General features: G+C 47.4%; 1 protein-coding gene across 1 annotated transcript in view; it reads left to right on the top strand.

Moving 5' to 3' along the window:
- Window positions 1-12,065, top strand: part of bcl11ab (BCL11 transcription factor A b) — a 74,731-nt gene extending 62,666 nt beyond the window's left edge. The window contains exon 3 of the mRNA XM_063200248.1: window positions 9,780-12,065. Within this exon, the coding sequence (XP_063056318.1) occupies window positions 9,780-11,971 (2,192 nt within the window). The 3' untranslated portion in view covers window positions 11,972-12,065. The remainder of the gene's footprint in view (window positions 1-9,779) is intronic.
- Window positions 12,066-15,582: the final 3,517 nt, after the last annotated feature.

Raw genomic sequence — 15,582 nt, 5'->3', positions numbered from 1 at the left:
CACAATTATGTTGAAAAACAATGAATTTGCATTGAAAATGTGCATTTTAAAAAGTCGCCAGATGCACCAAAAAGTCATTAAAGGCGCTAGATTAGGTTTTTTGTCGCCAGGGACGTCAAAAAGTTACTAAATCTAGCGACAAAGTCGCTAATTTGGCAACACTGTTCACGCCTAAGAAAGTAGCGTTCGCGAACTGTAAAATTGGTTCGCACTGCGAACTGTAAAATACTTGATTTTTCTCTGCGAACTGTGACACCGATGTAGCCGCCAGCAGGTTCATCTGGGTAACACAGTCACGTGAGGAAAAAGTTCAGAGCCCGGTATGAACACAGGCAGTTCGCAGATAAGCACTTTAGTGCCGAACGCAACTGATGCGGGCACTGGCTCCGTTCTGGTCGGCCTGAAAACCCTATCTGTGTCTATTTGCTTCGCTCCGTCTAATCGACACAGGCGGCATGGCATTTGAAGACAGTGAGGTCCAGAAGCCATTGTATTTGCTTTGGGTATGTTTGATGACAAATCATCATATCTGTTCTGTCTACAAATGGTTTTCTGTATAGTACACAATGTCACACAAGTAAAGGTCTCTGGTTCTCTTTCTTTCTCTCTTTCTTTCTTTCCTTCTTTCTTTCTGTCTTTCTTTCTTTCTTTCTTTCTTTCTTTCTTTCTTTCTTACTTTCTTTCTTTCTTTCTTTCAGCTTGGTGACAGGCACCCTGTCTATGACAGGAAAAAAAAGACAAACTCAAAACGACAAACATACCCAAGATAAACTCATAACAAACACAAACACAAACACAAACACAAACACAAACACACATAACAAACAAACACACATGTCCCATTCTCTCTCTCACACACATGCACAGACACACCCACACACGACACTCACGCATGCACACACGGCAGTCTGGTTTTTTTGCCTATTGTCTGGCTCAGGGCTGCTGGGGCTATAGGCTATAGGCCGGGCTGGCTGGGTCTCTGAATTGCTCGTCTGTAGATACCATCTGTCTCCCGGGCGGTAGGGGCTTTTTATTCACTGGCGTGGTCCTCTATTTATTAGGGTCAGCCCCAAAGACCATTCACTCACTCACTCACTCACTCACTCACGGGCCGCTGAAAGCTTTGGCTGGGCCCCAGGACAAAACCCATCTGAAACCCCCCCCCTTTAATATGCATACAATGTACGTAACTAGGATTTGATCCTGGGCCCTTGATCTTTCTGGGCCCGGGACAATTGTACCCCTTTGTCCCCACACCCTGTCAGCTGGCCTGCTTCACTCACTCCCTCACTGGCTGGCCCTGCCCCGGCCCCTGTGACTTGCCCCAGCCTTACCCCTGTCCTGTCCTGTCTAGTCTGTCTGGTCTGCCCACTCTCAGACACTATACCATGGGGAGGGGACCAGCGGCACTGGGGGGGGGTGGGGGGAGGGGGGTGGGGGTTGGCGTGGGGCTGCTGACTGGACTGGCGTTGGTCTGGCCGGCAGAGGTCTGAGTTTGTCAACAAGTGTCGGGCGGACTGTTTGTTTGTGTGTGTGTGTGGGGGGGTTGTTTGTGTGTGTGTGTGTGTGTGTGGGGGGGGGGGGGGGGGTTGCGTGTTTGTGTGTGTGCGCGTGTGCGTGTGTGTGTGTGTGTTAGTTGTTTTGGACATCTCCCCACTCCCTCTAAAAAATGACCGCCATCAGCTTATCTTGCATCAATTAAGAAATTGTCGTTGGAAATTGTGAGTGGCGTTCTCGGACTCATTGCATTGTTTTTTTTTTCATACACAGCAACACACATCTAAATAAGGGCTTACACACATACAGTGCACACACATACACAGGCAAGGGCACCAATATACTTCCTTTTTTAAATTATTATTATTATTTCTTTCCTTGATTTATTTAACTTCATCTTAATTTGTTTCTGATTTCATAGTACATATTCACATTTGTGCAGACGATTGCTTACAAATCCATTTAGACTGACAACAAAAAAAGGAAAAAAACACACACAACAGATCGCGTACGTAGATAAGTCTTCGGGAAGCTTTCAGGTTTTTTTCTCCCGTTCTTTCATTCGTCTTTGTTTTCTTTTTTCTGTTATTGAAAGGAAAGCCAGGGTTCCTCTGGGCAGCCAGAGCTTTGTCAGTGGGACAAGTGTTGGTCAAACAGGCCCTTTGTCTGTGGTCAGTGGGTCGGTGTGCCACAGAGAATTTGGCCCAAGAAAGAAAAAGAGAAGTGTGTGTGTGTGTGTGTGTGTGTGTGTGTGTGTGTGTGTGTGTGTGTGTGTGTGTGTGTGTGTGTGTGTGTGTGTGTGTGTGTGTGTGTGTGTGTGTGTGTGTGTGTGTGTGTGTGTGTCGCCAGCAGACTAAAAAAAATCACATGCACAATTTGCAACAACAAACTTTGTATGTGTGTGTGTAGGCCTATGCCACTGTGTGTATTACGTCTCTGTCAAAATTTCCTTGTCTGTCTGTCTGTTTGTGAATCTGTGTGTATGTGTTATGTCTGCATCAATTTGTCTGTTTGTGTGTTGTGTCTGCTCTCTCTCTCTCTCTCTCTCTCTCTCTCTCTCAATCTGCAGTCTCTGTGTGTGTGTGTGTGTGTGTGTGTGTGTGTGTGTGTGTGTGTGTGTGTGTGTGTGTGTGTGTGTGTGTGTGTGTGTGTGTGTGTGTGTGTGTGTGTGTGTGTGTGTGTGTGTGTGTGTGTGTGTGTGTGTGTGTGTGTTTGTGTGTGCGTTGTGTGTGTGTGTTGTGTCTACTACCCCTGGCCTGGCCAGCTGGGACTCAGTGAGAGAGCACTTGGGGAATACTGATGGACTTGAGAAGAGACCCCCCCCCACCCCCCACCAGGAAAGATGAGCGCCTATTTCCCAAACTCACAACCCCCCCCCCCCCCCCCCCCCGCCATCCCACCCCCCCCCCCCCCCACCCCCCCCCCCCATCCCACACACACACACACACACACACGCAAACACTCACACAGGCGCACAATCTCACACACACACACACACACACACACATACCCAAATCGAGCCTCCTCCTTCTCCCCCCTCCTCCTTACCCATCTCCTTTCTCCCATCTCTTTCCCTCTCACTAACCAGACAATCACCCCCCACTCCACCCCAGCACCCGCCACACACACAATACACACAAAACATACACACACACACGCACACGCACACACAATACACACACACACACACACACACACACACACAGACACATTACACACACACACAATACACACAAAACACACACGCACACGCACACGCACACACAATACACACACATTACACACGCACACACAATACACACACAATACACACACACACACACACATGGACGGAGACTCCATTAGTATCAGCATACAGTCAGGATGGGAAATCTGGGACAGAAGGGCCAGGGTCAAGGTCAGGGCTAGTGCTAGTGTTAGCGAGGAGGAGCCTAGCCTCCTAGCTTGGGGCGCTACGCTGGAGATGAGCTTGATGCTGCTGGTGGTACGTCCCCCCTTTGCAAGGGCTGCATGGCGGGCTGCTGTTTTCTTCCCATGCTAGTCTTCTGGCTCCTATTTCACTACTGTTCTTCTATTGCTAGGCCAATTGCTGCCTTTTCCCCATGCTACTAGTCTTAATGATGTGCCCAGAGTTGTATAAAGTAGAAGCGCTGTTATGGATGTAATTACAGCACCAACATATGATGTGAAGAACTTGCAGCTACGAATATAACACCATACGACTAGTGTTGTTATTACACTTCCGACAGCACTTTAACTTTTACTTCACACAACTCTGTCTGTGACTGTTCATTTCCATGCTAATCTTATTGCTGTGACTTCATGGTGCTCTCTCCCAGTCCTATTGCTGCTAGCCACATTGCTGTCAGTTCTGCTGGTCCCTTAGTCCTGTTGCCAGCTCATATATTCTTCCCATGCTAGTCTTATTGCTCATGTTTTTTTGTCCTGTGGTAGTCTTACAGCTCCTATTCTGACTACAAAAGTCCTCCACTGCTCCTGTAGTCCTGTTGCTATAGTCTCATCCCTGGCTAGTTCTGTAATTTTCTACCCTTTTCTAACCATTTTCTACATTTCTACCCAGGCTAGTCCAACTGTTGCTCTGTTCTTCTTCACATACTTGTTGCATACCGGTAGCTCTTGTTCCTCCTATGCTAGTCCTACTGCTCCTGTTCTTTCTGCTCTGTAGTCATACTGCTCTTGCCAATGCTGCTGCTGTTTTCCTTCGAGTTCTTCCTCCTCCTGTTCCCTCACCCAATGCTCTCCCCATCTTAGTCTACTCCAGCTGCTCATGTTTGGACCCTGCTGCTCCGGTCTCTTCCTAGGCACTTGTGTCTCATATGACTCCTCTCATTCCTCTTGCTAGTGTTTAGCCTATGGTGTTGTTGTCACAACACAACAACACAGCAGCAGCGGACACTTTTTACACAGCAGTGCAATATAACTACGGTGGCGTAGGATTTACTGATAACAACCAAAGTGCATTAAGAAACACATAGGACTACAAGTTGATTACAGTATGTAATGGCTAGCGGTATATTTCAAACAGACATAAAATAACAAAACAAACAAAAAAACCATGGGTCTTTCCTTGTTCACAAGAAGAGTAAGGTGCTCCTTCCGCCACCACATCTATGTACAGTATGTGTCTCACTTCACGTCTTCAGTGCTTCACTGTGTGCTACGCGCTGCATGGTCAGGGTTGCCAGATGACATGATTTCATGCCTAAAAAATGCTCAAAACCCACCTGAAGGCACTAAATCTCAGCCAAGTTGAACTAAATTATATTTCTATGACCATACATTTTCAGAAAGCCCTGCCCAAATGTAAATTAACCCTGCCCAAATGTTTTAACCCATTTTTACCTACAAAGACAGCCATCATAAGCAGCCCAATTGGGCGAAAAACTGCCCAATCTGGCAACAGTGTGCACAGCTCCCCTGAGTAGCCTTCTCTATGATTTGGGCACTAGTCCAACACTTTACATGAAGCTACAAATCAATGCCCTCGTTGTAAACCAGAAACTAAATTGACTCTGTAATTGGTGGTAATTTCAATCTATATTAGTTTCCGCTCTTCATGTTTTTATTTTTTTCATCCATCGGTAAATAAATAGACCAGTCTAAACCATTACTACGATACAGTTCCTGCTGCTTGCTATATCTATGGAAACAAACTGTCGTTGATGTAGCCTACACACTCCGCAAAACAAGACTGATGTGATGAGATAGAGCTAGAAAAAAAAGAGCTATAGCTCGTAAATGTCAGCAAGGTAATGCCTGATGGATTTTGGGGCCATCATCAACAACAGCCTCCATTTCCATCTCCATTTTTTTGCTGCTATTGTTTGCGTTATTGAAAAACAAGATGGTGGACGGATTTGAATGGCGGTGTGTCCTCTCCAGGTGACTTCCCCCCCTTCCCCCCCAACCACCTCGCCCTCGCCCTTGCTGACGGCTCGTTCGATGAAGAGGGAGGGGGGGGGGGTGAAAGGGGGGATGCCAATCGATACGTCCTTTGCTAAGCAGAGGTTATCAATTCCCCACCCACCTCCAACCCCCTCTATCTAGACCCCACGCCCCCCACACCACATCACATTACCCAGTCCACCCCCCAACACACCCCAACCCCCCTACCTCACCCTTGCATTGTTTCCCGAGATGGACATTTGAAATGCCACCACGGCATGTTGATTGAGTGAGTGAGTGAGAGAGCGGGAGAGAGAAAGAGGGAGAAGCAAAAAAAAATGAGAGAGACAGAGACAGAGAGAGAGAGAGACAGACAGAGAGAGAGACAGAGAGAGAGGGACAGAGAGAGAGAGAGCACGCCCGCGAGAGAGACGGATGGACAAGTGAAAGGGGTGAAGAAGATGAGATGGGGGAGAAAGAGAAAAAGAGAGAGAGGGAACAGCGAGAGGAGACGCGGTGGGAGATGAGGGGGTGTCTCATTCTCTCTCCCCCCCTTCCCCCTTCTCCCATCTCCCATCTCCCCCTTAAGTGGTTAGTGGCGGAGGTTTGTCCTTCAGGGCTGGTGTGTAATTCTCAGTGTCGCCACCTTCACGCTATGTGTACATGTGTGTGTGTGTGTGTGTGTGTGTGTGTGTGTGTGTGTGTGTGTGTGTGTGTGTGTGTGTGTGTGTGCGTGTGCGTGTGCGTGTGCGTGTGTGTTGCCACCTTCACAGCAGTGTGTGTGTGTGTGTGTGTGTGTGTGTGTGTGTGTGTGTGTGTGTGTGTGTGTGTGTGTGTGTGTGTGTGTGTGTGTGTGTGTGTGTGTGTGTGTGTGTGTGTGTGTGTGTTGTATGCATGTGTGCACACGTGTGTGCATGCATGATAGCCCCTCTCTCTGGGACTTGTCCCGATGAAAAACAATGGCCCTCCGCCCTCGTCGTCCTCTATGCCACTCTATCTGCATGCCGTCTGCATATGCAGTCATGTGGCGCACACCTCTGTCTGCTGTGAAATTGCCTGCCTTGTGAAGAAAATATATATTTAAAACATGTGAAGAGCTATTTTTTTTTGCTTTTTTTCCAGAAAATATCAGTAAAATCATTATTTTGTTTGAATTTACATAGGAGGAAACCTACAGTAAGATATCGTTATTCCAACTGCCTTGAGGTTCTACTTGATGCCTCGTGTATGCAGTCAGGTGGCACATCTCACCCAGCTGTGAAATAGCCTTGAAGAACATGTGAACAAAAAAGGATTCAGAGAATTTAAAAATACTGCTGTAAAGCTATGTATTACTACCATTAAAATAAAGGTTTGGATTGGGGTTAAATGCAAGTCCACAATGTAAAAAATCAATTAAAAAATAATATTTTGTCGATGTTGGAAATCCTTGTTCTCCACATATGTATCGGCATGCCTTGTGCATACGTGGCCATGTACACACACCACCTTGCTATTAAGCATTCTGCCATGTGAAGAAAATGTAAAAAAAAAAACCACGATTTGAATAATTTTAACACACCGTCATAAAAAAACTAGGTAGGCTACCTATTGCCACTACTGTGCTTATTAAACGTAAGAGCAAGTGGCCGATGTAAAAAAAAAGGATTCAGACAATTGCTCATAAAAAGCAAGGTATTACCGCTACTACAATTATTGAGGGCAAATGGTCAGTGTAGGAATGTGTAGTGAACGGGTTTTAATTCCATTACATGACAAGGTATTCAAGGACATCCATTTGAAGTCAATAACAAAATACAAAATACAATAAAAAAACATTACATTTCCCTTTTCTGTGTGTTATCTTTGACATTGCCAGGTTGTGTGTGCTTGTTTTTTTTTGTTCATAAAGTTGTGTGCGAAAAGAGCAGTGAAAAAAAGAGTGAAAGAGAGAGAGAGAGGAGAAAAAGAAAGAGTGGACCGTAATTTTTTTATGATGATGGAAAAACTCGGCAGCAGGTCATACCCCACACAGGTGGCAGCAATTAACTGTAATTTCTGCAGATTGTAATGATCCATAATTTAGCAACCCCTCGAAATCTCTTATGTCGTAAAAAAAAGAGAGAGCGAGAGAGAGAGAAGGAGAGAGCGGGAGTGATGAAGAGAATAGAGAGAAAGGGTAGCGGAGAGAAAAGAGTGAACAAGAGAAGGGGAAAGAGGGAGTATAGAGAGAAGAGAGAGAAGGTGTGTGTGTATGTGAGAGAGCGAGAAAAAGAGAGACGGTGGGAGGGATAGCAAGACACAGAGGGAGAGAGAGAGAGAGAGAGAGAGAGAGAGAGAGAGAGAGAGAGAGAGAGAGAGAGAGAGAGAGAGAGAATGAGGCTTTGATTGGGAGCACATTTTTTTAGCCTTGGCCTTTTTTCTCATCAGCTTGTCTGCTGTTGCAAGCTGGGAGGTGGACTATGTGTGTTTGTGTGTGTGTGTGTGTGTGTGTGTGTGTGTGTGTGTGTGTGCGCGCGCCCGTGAGCGTGTGCGCGCGTGCATGCATGCGCGCATGTGTGTGCACATGTGTGTGAGTGAGTGTGTGTGCGTGCGCGTGTGTGTGCATGTGTGTGCGTGTGCGGGCACAACTCTGTGTTTATGTACATGTGCCTGTGTGATTCATACTTGATTCCAATCATATTACTATCACAATTTGTGTGTGAGCGTCTACACCGAGCCTCATTTTCATATTATTGTGTAGTATTGTGTGTACTGTTGTAATTAATATAGCTCCTAGGCACATAATTCATTACATTTGTCCACTAAACTGCTCAACAAATTGTGTGTGTCTATATTATTTGTGTACGTATGTATTAGTATGCATGTGCACACACATTTGATCATTTTAATTGAGAGGATCAATGCTTAAATCAATGGACCATATATTTGTGTATACTGTATGCAAAGGAATCAATCAATCAATCAAGAGTTTATTGTCATTGTCAAAAAGGCAACGAAATTGTGTTTCGGGTACAATACTTAGTAGCAGCATAAACTAATACAAAGTTTAGTACACCTGGGACGAACTGCGCACATGCGCGCACACACACACGCGCGCACACACACGCGCGCACACACACACGCGCGCGCATACACACACACACACACACACACACACACACACACACACACACACACACACACACACACACACACACACACACACACACACACACGCGTGCACACACAATCCAGTAATTCAGTAATTAATGGTCGCAAATCATCTATACGTATGTGAATTAATTTGTTTCATTTTCCTCTCGTTTCATCTTTGCTTTCTTGTAAAATTAGCAACATCAGTCCTTACAAGTCTCGTTGTTTTTATTAATTGGTCTCAAGATTTCCGTGGCAATTGATTTATGGACTTTAAATCACAGGGAATTGTGAAGCGGCCGCGTTTAATATAGAGCCGACCTTTAAAAGTGCTTATTAAGGGTATAAAATGCAATTTAAAAGAAGGGAGAAAAAGATTAAATATGCTTCGAATAAAACCTGACCTCGCTCTCTCTTTTTTTCTCTTTCCCCTTGTGTTCTGTCTTTTTTCCCCCCCTCTTCCTCCATTTCTTTCTATTTTTTTCCCTCTCATTTTCTCTGACGCACTTTGCTCTGTCTTACCCATCTCCCACCTGCACCTTCTCCCCCTCTTTCTATCTCTCTGTTTTACTCTGACTTTTTCTATTCCTCTATTTTTTTTCTTCTTGTCATTCTCCCTTTCTCTTTCTTGTTCTATCTCCCATCTCTCTGCCTATACCTATAGCTACTGTATATTGTGTTTTTTATATCATAATCTCCCTCTCTCTGTCGGCCTCCATCTCTCTTCCTGGCCTGGCTACAGTACAGTCTTTAGAGGCTTTCATAAGGATGATCACCAAGAGGGAGTTTGTGCACGATGATGTGGATGGGAGTTCAACCATTTTTTGTGTGTGGCACAGTAGGTGCAGAGAGAGTACAGAGAGAGAGGTTCCATTGACCCATTGTTTCCGGGTTCTATTATTGCAAGGGGGAGGGGGGGGAATCCCCCTTTAGGCAGACCTAGGCAGACCTAGTAAGGACTGTTCTATTCAATGCTAGGAGTATTATGACACGCCCCTTTAGGCAGACCGGAACCTGGTCATGTTAGGTGCCCATAGCAACCTATTACATTGGCATATCTCTATATACTTAAAGAATCTCTGGTAGGTGGGTGGTGTGAGATTGGGCATGAGACTATAAGTTATGAAAGGCTTGGTTGTGGTTGAGTGTGATTTGCATCTGTGTGGTCTGGTAATGTATGATCAGTAAATGGTGCTTAAAGAAGAATCTTAAAGAAAAATCTAATCCTCTCTCTTTCTCTCTCTACCTTTTCTCATCTCCAGAAAAAGACGAGCCCAGCAGCTACACTTGCACGACCTGTAAGCAGTCCTTCCCCACCGCCTGGTTCCTGCTGCAGCACGCCCAGAACACTCACGGGTTCCGCATCTACCTGGAGAGTGAGCCCGGCAGCCCGTTGACCCCCCGCGTGGCCTCCGCCCCCGGCATGGGCGGCGAGTGCGGCTCCCAGGTCCCGGCTCTCCACACCGCCCACCTGGCTGACGGCAGCCCCTACCGCGCCATGCGCCTCCCCGGGTCGAGCTCCTCGTCAGCGGGCAGGGACCCTCCGGTGACGGCCTCCACCCCCAGGGAAGGCCGGTACCCCCGGACGCCGCCGCTGTTCAGCCCGCCGCCCAGGCACCACCTGAGCCCGGACGACCTGGCCCTGGCCCCCCAGCACCCAAGCGCCTTCGACCGGGTCATGCGGCTCAACTCCGTGCCCATGGACTCCCCGGCCATGGACTTCTCGCGCCGACTGAGGGAGCTTGCGGGCCAGTCGGCCATGGCCGGATCATCGCCGCCCATGTCCCCCGGAAGGCCCAGCCCCATGCAGAGGCTGCTGGGACCCTTCCAGCCCGCCGCCGCCCCGGCTGCCTCCCCGGCCAACACCACCCCGTCGCCCTCCGGCAGCCGAGCCGCGTCAGCTAGCCACCAGGCCCAAGGAGGTGGGTCCACCGGTACCGCCGCAACTGCTCCGGGCACCCCGACTCGGGCCAAGTCTTGCGAGTTCTGCGGCAAGAGCTTCAAGTTCCAGAGCAACCTGATCGTGCACCGCCGCAGCCACACGGGCGAGAAGCCCTACAAGTGCCACCTGTGCAACCACGCTTGCACGCAGGCCAGCAAGCTCAAGCGGCACATGAAGACGCACCGGCGGCACAACTCCACGTCGTCCGTGGCCTCCCGCTCAGACGACGGGATGTCGGCGTCCAGCTCGCCGGAGCCGGAGCCGGAGCCGGGCACCAGCGACGTTCCCGGGAGCGCCACCAGCGCCCTCAAGTCGGTGGTGGCCAAGTTCAAGAGCGAGAACAACGGGGTGATCCCCGAGAATGGCGAAGGGGAAGAGGAGGAGGAGGAAGAGGAAGAGGAGGAGGAAGAAGAGGAGGAGGAAGAAGGGGAGGAGGAAGAAGAAGAGGAGGAGGAGGAGGAAGAAGAAGAGGAAGAGGATGGAGGGGAGGAGAACGGGCCTGAAGACAAGAAGGACATTGTCAAGTTCAGCCTGAACCTCGAGGGTACCAGGCACCATGAGAACAGCCACAGGCGTTACCATGGCGGTCTGAATCCGCACAAACGCCACACGGTCAACTCCAACTCAACCCCCGACCTTGGCGATGACCCCGACTCGGAACTGGATCGCGCCGAAGACAGACACATCACAGTCAACGGCACCGGCCCTTTCCCCAGGGAAGTCCTAACCCAGAAACTCCTGGGAAACTCCAGCCCTCCCGGTTCCCTCAGCCCTCTCTCCAAGCGTATCAAGGTGGAGAAGGACCTGGACTCCCCCATCCCGACCCCGACCCCCCCGACCGTCACCGCGGCAGCCGCCACCACCCCCATCACGGAGAACGTCTACTCCCAGTGGCTGGCCGGCTACGCGGCCTCCCGGCAGCTCAAGGAGCCCAGCAACGCCAACGCCGGCTTCCTCAACTTCGGCGGAGGGGACTCGCGACAATCGCCTTTCGCCACCTCCTCGGAGCACTCGTCCTCGGAGAACGGCAGCCTGCGCTACTCCACGCCGCCCGGAGACCTGGACGGCGGAGTCAGCGTCGGCGGGGGAGCCTCGTGCCGCAGCGGGGCCGGCAGCGGCGCCAGCACCCCGCACCTGACCATGCCCCCCGCCAGACCCAGCTCCAAGGACAGCAGCGGTGGCGGGAGCAGCAACGGCGGCGGCGGCAGCAGCAGCAGCCGGCGCAGCGACACGTGCGAGTTCTGCGGAAAAGTCTTCAAGAACTGCAGCAACCTGACGGTGCACCGGCGCAGCCACACGGGCGAGCGGCCCTACAAGTGCGAGCTGTGCAGCTACGCCTGCGCCCAGAGCAGCAAGCTGACGCGCCACATGAAGACGCACGGGCAGCTGGGCAAGGACGTTTACAAGTGCGAGATCTGCCACATGCCCTTCAGCGTCTACAGCACCCTGGAGAAGCACATGAAGAAGTGGCACGGCGACCGGCCGCTCATCGAGGACATCAAAACCGAGTAAAGCGTCATCGAGGATATCGTTTGGAGCTTTGGATATCAAAAGGAGAGAGAGAGATTGAGAGTGAGTAGAGAGAGTGGAGGAGTATGTGGAGTTAGTGTGGTTAATGTGGTAATGAATGGGACATCAAGACCCCAAATGGAGTGGAGGGGAGTGAGGAGATGGAGGTGGATGGGGATGTGTGGTGTGAGTGGAGCTATGGAGTCGGAGAAGGGGGGGGGGTGGGGGGCATCAAGATCGGCTAACGGATATTGAGGACGACAGGAGTTGAGAAGGATTGTGGAGTTTGGCTGGGTGGCTGGGTGGGGGTGTTCTTGAATATGGATGGGTGGTGGAGAGTACAATGGATGAACAGGACAACACCACTCCCTCCCCACCTCCACCACCACCTCAACCACCAACACCACAACCTCCACCCCTGCCCTCTTGGCCCATGGCTAAGTTCAGACTCCCAAAAGACTTGGACAAAGCTTTGTGTGTGTGTGTGCTTAGCATCCATTTGCAGGATGTGGACATGGACATCAATACAAAACAGTGGATTTGCAGGAGGGAGGGTAACGGTGACTAGCCCTTCCCACTTCAGAAAACGTCAAAAAACGAGCAAAAACCTCCAGGGCCTCGCTAAATGTGCAATAATTTACATGTTGTTTTTTTCTACCTTTTTTTTTTAAGTACAAAAACAGGAACGTCGGAAAAATACTGAATGGCATGCTCATTGTGTTTATTAGTGCTAATTGGTTAGCTGTAATTGTTGTCAGTGATGTTTTTGTACTTTGTGATGATGAGGACATATGAAAAATCCATGCTGCAGCAACACACTGTTCTACATATCATGTACAGTCTCGCAGAGAAAAACTGACAGGATTCCAATCACTTACAGTCACATGGAATGAACTTACATAACTGAATCTTTTTGAAAGAGTGCAACACGTTGACCATGTAAAATTACAAAAAAGAAACAAACAACAAAAAATTGGGTTGCCTACTAAAAACGGCGATAAACAGACTAAACTGAGTTAGTGGTATGGTATGTATTGGAATTTATGGTATGGTTTCTTTTTGTAAAAAAAAAATGGAATGCAAAAAAACAAAAACATTACGAGTGCCTTGGATATCTTTAGACATGTTTTATCCAGCCATATGCTACAAGTTTGGAGTTTCTAACCAGATGACAATTATGGTTATTACTCAAAAAAATAAGGGTCTTGCATCAAGCACCCAAGAGAAAATGGCTAATCAGATGACACCAAGTGCAGCCATGGATTTCAAGGAAAGAAAAAAAAAGTTTCCATGCTTTTTTCACTGATTATTATTATTGTTATTATTATGTGTACAGTATCTCTATGCCTTTGTTTACTACCATGGCAATATGTGCTTTTAAGTTTTCCTGAGATTTCGTTTGAATTGCGTTGTTGTGGTACCGACCGAGTAGGTAAGAGTGACAAGGTACAGCGATTAGTTTATTTTATAAATTTCGCTAACTTAAGTTCCTAATATTTTTTTGGGGTGTATTCTTTACGTACGAAACTAAAGTTTGGCCTGCTTAGGTTTTTCTTTCTTTTTCTTTTGGTGAATAGCGTGCAACTATGAGGCCGCCGTTTGTTAGCCTTGAACTCTGGAGCTAACCCCTGACCCAGAGGTCAATTTAGCCCTGACAGGCCTGACGGAGGAGGAGAAAGACTTCATGGACACGGCGGCGAGTAAAGGGGGATGGGAGAGAGAGAAATGAGAGAGAGAGAAAGAAAGGGGGGGAGGGGAGCTTGTGAAAGTAAACTTTTGAAAAGTAAACTTTCGGAAATTTTGAAAAGAAAAAAAAGAATCCTCCACAAACCTCCAGCACCACCAGTGTTGAGTTGTTATCTCAGACTCCAGGCAAGTCAGTCAGCCATTAGTAATCTCATTATTTTAGCTAAATCCTTTCTCCCTCCCGTGTATTAGCGCTTAGAGGAAAAACAAAATTGAAACTACTAGTTTGTTATGACGAAAAAAGCTCTCGAAAAACAGATACCCCTGCTCTTTAGAGAAGAAGCACTTAGCTAAACTAATATGTCATGCCCCAGCTTGTGTCCCAGTCACAAGCTCCGTTGCCGTGCTGTTTGGAGCATGGGCAGCCATCTTGTTCTCTTGAGAAAATAGCACTTGCCACTCTGCCTTGAGTTCTGTATCTGTCTCTTTAATCGGAGATACAGTTGGTCGAGTATAAACTGCGATGGCTATTTCGGTGGTTCATTTTTTTTTTTACGTTTTCAAATGTACAGGACAAATGCGTGCACTGTTCAGTTGTTCCCGGTTTACAGACAACACGTGTGTTGTGGAATTGAAAAAAAAGGCCTTCTCTTATGCTGACAGTTTATCGTGAACGTCATTTCTTCTTTTCATGTGAAATATATCCTTTTATTGAAAAAAAAATAACAACAGGGTGACATTTTGCTCTTGAGTCATGTTTAGTTGACAGAATGCTGTAGGTTGGGTTCTGGGTTTCAGTGCAGGGATTGAGCATATAGACGACTTCCCTGCTTTCTCTTCAGAATGACACAGACTTGCTCTTCTAAGAGCAAGGAATCCTTTTATATATATATGACATGATTTATATATGAAAAAAAAATCTTTTTCATGTTTTTTTTCTTTCTTTCCCTGTGTATTTCATGAAAGTTTTAATTTAAAATTGTTGAGATTTTCATTTGTGAGTCTGAGTCTGCGGGCATAGGTGTGTGTGTGTGTGTGTATGTATGCATGGATGTGTGCGTGTGGGTGTTTCTCTTTAACATCTTGGTGGTATTAAGGACTTGATCACTATGTATAGCTCAGACATAGAACTCAGTTTTTGTTTTTCTTTTATGTTTGTGAATTTTTGCTAAACAAAATCTTCAGGTTGCATTACGGAGAGATTTTTTAAATGCTGAGAAATTTCAGAGGTAGGAACATAACGTAGGTGTGTTTCTAGGGGGACTTAAAAAGCTAGGGCACACTGCGGTGTGTCTTCTCTGAAACTATTGCTGTCTGCCTCTTTATGTTTTTTCTTTTCATGGGGTTGGAGGCGGGGATGGGATGGGCAGGGATGGGATGGGAGGGGGTTGGGGAGGGGTTACTCCTGGAGGAAAATTAGCCTTTTTCACAATGACATCAAACATCTTTCGATTTGAAGCGAAGCAGGTATAAAGGACTACCGATTTCAGGCAGGCACCCATAGAAAGTAGTGGCGCGTATACGTGTATGCCACTGGATGCCACTTATATCTGGGTGCATTTCTCGAAACCATAGTTGCTGGCTATGTTAGCTACTTTTTTGTTTGCAATGCAATTTCCCATTGACAACTACCCAAGTTCCTAACTGGCTAACAACTATAGTTTTGAGAAAAGCACCCCTGCTTTGACTTCATTGAAACGAAGGTGTGTGATGTCAAGAGAAAAAGGCCCATAAACTAAGGTTTCACATAGTGTAGGCATGACAGTATTTGCTATAGAAGCTTGTATTTTAACTGTTGCTTGTTCCCTTCAAAAGTATCTTCAAATCTTTTTTTTTTCACTTGTTGGTTCTGTTTTTATTTTCATTAGATTTGAAGCCCAACATGCTGCCATCATATTTTTCGTCCTTAATTTGGCAGGATAATATAG

The sequence above is a fragment of the Engraulis encrasicolus genome, chromosome 1, assembly GCF_034702125.1.
Source record: "Engraulis encrasicolus isolate BLACKSEA-1 chromosome 1, IST_EnEncr_1.0, whole genome shotgun sequence".
Taxonomy (NCBI): Eukaryota; Metazoa; Chordata; class Actinopteri; order Clupeiformes; family Engraulidae; genus Engraulis; species Engraulis encrasicolus.
This window is presented reverse-complemented; position numbering and strand designations above follow the sequence as displayed.